The sequence below is a fragment of the Monoraphidium neglectum genome (genome assembly GCF_000611645.1).
Source record: "Monoraphidium neglectum strain SAG 48.87 unplaced genomic scaffold scaffold04088, whole genome shotgun sequence".
Lineage (NCBI taxonomy): Eukaryota > Viridiplantae > Chlorophyta > Chlorophyceae > Sphaeropleales > Selenastraceae > Monoraphidium > Monoraphidium neglectum.
Window position 1 is genome coordinate 1 of NW_014009541.1, and position 5,083 is coordinate 5,083.

Sequence of the window (5,083 nt, forward strand, 5' to 3'; positions counted from 1 at the left end):
CGCTGCGGCGGCGCGCGCACGGGCCGCCGCCGCGGCGGCGGCCGCGGCCGAGGCTGGCATCAAAGACGAGCCGGCTGGGGGTGCCCCCGGCGCCGCGGGGGTCGGGGCGCGGGCGGCAGAGGCGGCGCCTGATAGGGTGGCGGCGCCCGAGCAGGAGGCCGCGGCGGCGCCGCCTATCCCTCCACTCGTAAAGCTTGAACCTTCGGTGCAAATGGCGGCGCCGCAGAGGGCCGTGCAGGAGGCGGGGCGTGAGCAGCTGCAGGGGCGGCGCTCGCCAAATCTGCCGTGCGCCGAGCGGCCGCCGCAGCCGGCGCCAGCGCCGGCGCCGGCGCCGCTGGCGCCCGCGGCGGCGCCGCCGCCGCTGTTTTGGGAGCTTGGAATGCAAGAGCAGCAGCAGCAGCAGCAGCAGCAGATGCTGCTGGCCCACCACCAACAGGAGCGGCAGCGCCAGCTGCTGCAGCTGCAGCAAGAGCAGGAGCAACAACAGGAGCTGAAGCTGCGGCAGCAGCAGCTGCTGCAGCTGCAGCTGCAGCACCAGCAGCTGCAGCAGCGGGAGCAGCAGCAGCGGCAGCTCGCGCGGCAGCTGCTCGCGCAGCAGCTGCAGGCGCAGCTGCCGCCCTGGCAGCTCACCGAGCTGTCTCTTCTGCCGCCCGGCGCCGCCGCCGCCGCCGCCGCTGGCCTCCCGCTGCCGCCGCTGCTGCCACTGCACGTCGCCTTGCCCGGGCACCTCCCGACCCAGCACCTGCCGCCCCAGCAGCTTCCGCCCCAGCAGCTTCTGCCGGCGCTCGAGCCCGGCACCGCGGCCGCCAGCAGCGCCAGCAGCGCAAGCGGCCGCCCGCCGGCGCCCGCGGCGGCGGCGCCGCCGCCGCAGCCCTTCGGCCTGCTGCCGATCGGCGGCGCGGCCGCCGCTTGCGGGGGCGGCGGCGCCGCGGACACGAGCGGTAGTGGTGGATCTGAAGGCAGTGTTTTGGACGCGGCGTCGGACGGCGCGGAGACGTCGGCGCGCGACTGGCTGGGCGCGGGTGATGATGAGTGGCTGGCTTGCCTGATAGCAGACGACCTGATGACAGCTTAGGGGGGGGTATTGGGGGATTGGCCGCCAAGGCTATATGATGTGTGTGGTGGCACGCCGACGAGCGTCGGGGCGTGGGACATGACGCACCCGGGCAAAAGCGCAGCCGCCGGCGCTGAGTCAGCGAACGCGGCAAGGGCGGCCGCGGCGCGTCGGCCGCTCCTGGGCCGGCGCGGCCGGCGGCGCGGCTGCAGTCTGGGCGCTCCGGGGCGCGCGCGCGGCGCGCCCGGCCCGCTTGCTTCCTTGGGGGGGCGGCAGGCGTGGGACGGCGCCCCCGAAGGCAATGGCGGGCGCGCGGCAGCGCCCCGGCGGCGCGCTGCGCGCCGCCGGTGCGGGCCAGTTCGAAAACGAGGTGCGCGGCCATTATACTTACTCACACCCGCAACGACGACCACGTATTGCGCCCCCGGCCGCGCGGCCGGGGGCGGGGCTCCGCTCATTCACCCATACAACTTATCATGTACTGTGGATCTCTTGGATTGACGCGGCGCGAGACGCGGCGCGCGGCGCGCGTGCGCGCGCTGATGCGGATAGGTCAGGTCCCTGGCCCCCGGACACATCGTGCGCCTTTGGGCAGGCCGGGGGCGGGCGGCCTGGCCTGGCGCGCGCGGCGCGCAACTGCGGCCGCGGCCGGCGGGCGCGGCGCCCGGTCGAGCATGTGGCGCGGAGTCGCGTGAGTCATGTACGAGTCGTGCGACCCGCACGGCTTGCCTTGCCATGCCCTGTGCCAATCCGGCACGCGAATGTGTGCGCTTTGCGCCGAGCGCAAATCAGGTCTTTTCGGCACTTCCATCCCTTTTGACACGTTGACGAGACCCCTTTTCCCCAGATCAATACACACACAGTGACGTCACACACTGCCGCGCGCCGCGCCGCCACGAAACCTTTTCTGTTCGCAGCGGCCGCCGATGCTCTCACTCATTGCCGCCCTATTTCAGGGCAAACGCTTTGAACACGCCTGCTTGTTAACGCTTGCCGATGCTTTGCTTGCTTCTAGGAATTGAATCAGGTGATCCCCTCGTTTCGCCGCTGCGGCGCTTTCAGGACAACCAGTGCTTTGAGCGTCCCCGCGCCTGCCCTGGCGTCGCCCCGCAACCGCCGGCGCACCGCCCCTGCGAGGCACCCGCGGCCGCGCCCACGGCGGCGCAACGCGGGACGGAGGGGCGGCCGCTCCGCGCCGCACGGCTGTCTGCGCCGCGGTTTTGCTGGCGCGCTCGGGCGGGGCGGGGCAGGTGGGGTGCCCGATTTCCGTTGGCCATTTGCTTTGTCGTTTTTCTGTGAACGCACCCGCTCCCACGCGGCGGTCCTGGAATTGCAAGCGCGGCACCGGCCGGGTCCCCCGCCCGCCCGCACCCCTCAACTCAGCACTGCAGATCTTGATTGCCTGCAGGCCCCCGCCCGCGCGGCCGGCGCCGGCCGCGCGGCGCGGCGCGGCCGCAGCGCGCACTGCCAGCCCCAGCGTCCACAGACCTCTGTTGCTTGGAATCGCGCCCGATCGCCGGACCAACCACGTTGCAAAAGCCCGCCGCAGCGCCACGAGCGGCCGGGCCGTTGCTCAAGCGCGCCGCGGCCGCCGCCGGCCCCGCGCGCGGCCGTCGCCCCGGGCGCAACCGATTGCGGCCGCGCGCCGCCAGCGCCGACGGGGGCGCGCGTCGGTGCGCGCGTAAGATTATGGTCGCCGACCGCCCTGCCGAGGACCTTTGAAAACACCACTGTAGCCCGCAGGACTGCACACAAAACCCGCAGCCGGCCGCCGCCGGCCGGTGGCCCTCGGACGCCGGCACCCCGGCGCTCCAGGGGCCGCCCGGCCGGCGCGGGCGACGGCGGAAAACCAACGCACTGCTCCCACACACTTGCAACTCATGCCTTTGATCTGTAACCGCCGACTGACAAGCTTGTGCAGCTTTGGGGATGGCAGTCGGGGAGGCAGGAGGATATCGCACTCAGCCAGATCTGTAGCGACCAAGTTGAAGTGTCTGCCCTGCACGGCACAGGCCAATGCCCTCAGATCAACCAGCCTTGCGCGGGGGCTCTTGTAATGCGTGCGTCCGCCGATGACAGGGCTTAGCGAAAGGAGGGGAAGGGTGGGTGTTCTGCGGGTGGTAGGGTTCAGGGTTCGGAGTTTAAACTCCCTAAACCCTCTACCCCTGATTGGTCAAAGAAGGGCTTGGGCGCCCAAAGACCCCGGCGCCAGGCGTCTCCACGACGGCAGTGGGGCGGCACATAGGGCAGTGCATGGCCTCCCCGCAGATTTGAGTCAGCGTCTCTGGACGGGCTTTCTGGGTTGTGACCCCCGCACTCATAATCCCCACAGACGCCTGCTTCTTGGAGGCCGGCCCACCCTTGGTGATGCCATCAGCGCCCAACCGACCCCCACACGGCGACTGGACAGCACACGATGCCAAGTGTACCGACAGTGACACAGGGGTTGACCAAGGTTTGACTGGCGCGGGGGCTGCTGTCGCCGCGCTAGGCAGCGGGGCTCGCCGCTGCGCGCTACGCGACGCGCCGCGCCCACCCCGCATCACCACGCCCCCAGCTCACAGGCAGGCTGTGCTCTGACGCTCGCAGCACCCGTGGAAAGGCCCCGCCGTGCATCACTGAGTTTTTGATAGCGGCGCGTGTTGACACTTGTTAGGGGGCAAGCCACGCAGCACTGGCTGATCAGGCGGCCGTGCCTTGGGCCAATTCAGGCCCTAAACCTGAAACTCCCGGCCAGCTGCTAGCCAGAGGCAGCAGTGCGGCCTCAGGATTTCCCGCAAGGGAGCAGGCAAGGCGGCAGGAGGTTTTTGTACTGTTACAATGGGATATGCCAGCGAGCTCGGGGCGCCAGCGCCGGCTGCAGGGGTGTTCTACATACAAGGGGAGGAGCTCACAGGGCCGAGGTGTATCATACTGGCAAGACGCGGCGCAGGCAGCCTACCCCCACCCCCCGCGCCAGTCGGCCAAAGGGGCCGCGGCGTGGGCGGCTGAAATATCATACAATGAGAGGGGGCGGGGCGCCGGGGGGTTCGGGCGAGGGTGGCCGCGCCGCGCCGCGGCCCAGAGGCGCGCCTGCGTGCGCCCAAGCAACCGGCGCCGTGTTGTGCTCGTCCGCGCGCGCTCCCGCCGCTGGAAAAGCAAGGGGGATCGGGAACGGCCCCTCTCTCTATTGGTGCGAGAGGCGTTTCCGAGCGCCCCCGCAGCAGCCGCGCGTAAATGCGATTGCATAATCGCCTGACAACGATCTAATGTGCAGCAGGTACAAGACGCCCCGCCTGGCCTTGCGCGCATGGCCCCCGCGGTCCCCCCCTAGCTGGGCCGCCGGCCCTGCTTAGGGCAGCGGCGCGGCCCCGCGGGGCGCGGGCGACGGCGCCGGGAGAGGCGCGGCGGACGGGGCCAGAGGGCGGCAGCTTGGGCGCGCGGCGGATCGGCGGGCGGAGCGGCCAAAGCTTGCCCTCCACTTGAGGGCGCGCGGAAACAAGTCAGGGCAAGGGATGGCAGCGGCATGCCAAGCACGCCGATCGATAGTCGCTGGATCGGATATCAATCTCTCTTCTTCAGATGGGCAAAGCGCGGGGCACCGCGCGCTACAGGGTCCGACAACGGGGAGCGGCGCCGCCAGGGGCGGGGTGGGCTGGCGCCCGCGTGGGCGGGTGGTGCGGGCGCGACCAACTTGCATTGGAGCCAGGCGCCTGCCGCAGCAAGGACCGCGGGCTCGTCAAACCCGCGCTACCAGCCGGCCGAGGGTCGTAGTGCCCGCGCTGACGTGGCGGGCGCGCGCCCCTCCCTCGTAAGGCGGCGGCCGCCGCGCGGGCGCCGCGCGTGCCGTGCTGGCGTCCTTGCGCGTGCGTCACCGCACGTGCCGGACCTGCACTGACCGGATGTTGACATTGGGGGCGCCCTTGAGGCTGGGGGCGGGCAGCTCCTCCATGCTGCCGTCCGCGCCGCTGCCCTTTTCACGCAGATCTGAGACGACGACGACCAGATCGCCCTCCCTCACGAAGCCGCGCTCCTTGAGCTGCCCCAGGG

The 5,083-nt window shown here is 71.2% G+C and overlaps 2 protein-coding genes across 2 annotated transcripts; one reads left to right on the top strand and one right to left on the bottom strand.

Annotated features, from left to right (window-relative positions):
- Positions 1-211: 211 nt before the first annotated feature.
- MNEG_13847 (hypothetical protein) lies at positions 212-1,075 on the top strand (the record flags this gene model as incomplete). The annotated part of the gene is made up of 1 exon (XM_014037680.1): positions 212-1,075. The coding sequence occupies one exon, from the start codon at positions 212-214 to the stop codon at positions 1,073-1,075; it is 864 nt and encodes a 287-aa protein (XP_013893134.1).
- A 3,829-nt stretch (positions 1,076-4,904) lies between these two features.
- On the bottom strand, positions 4,905-5,072 carry MNEG_13848 (hypothetical protein; the record flags this gene model as incomplete). Its single annotated transcript, XM_014037681.1, has 1 exon — positions 4,905-5,072. A coding segment is annotated over one exon (168 nt), but the record flags the coding sequence as incomplete, so codon positions are not given.
- Positions 5,073-5,083: the final 11 nt, after the last annotated feature.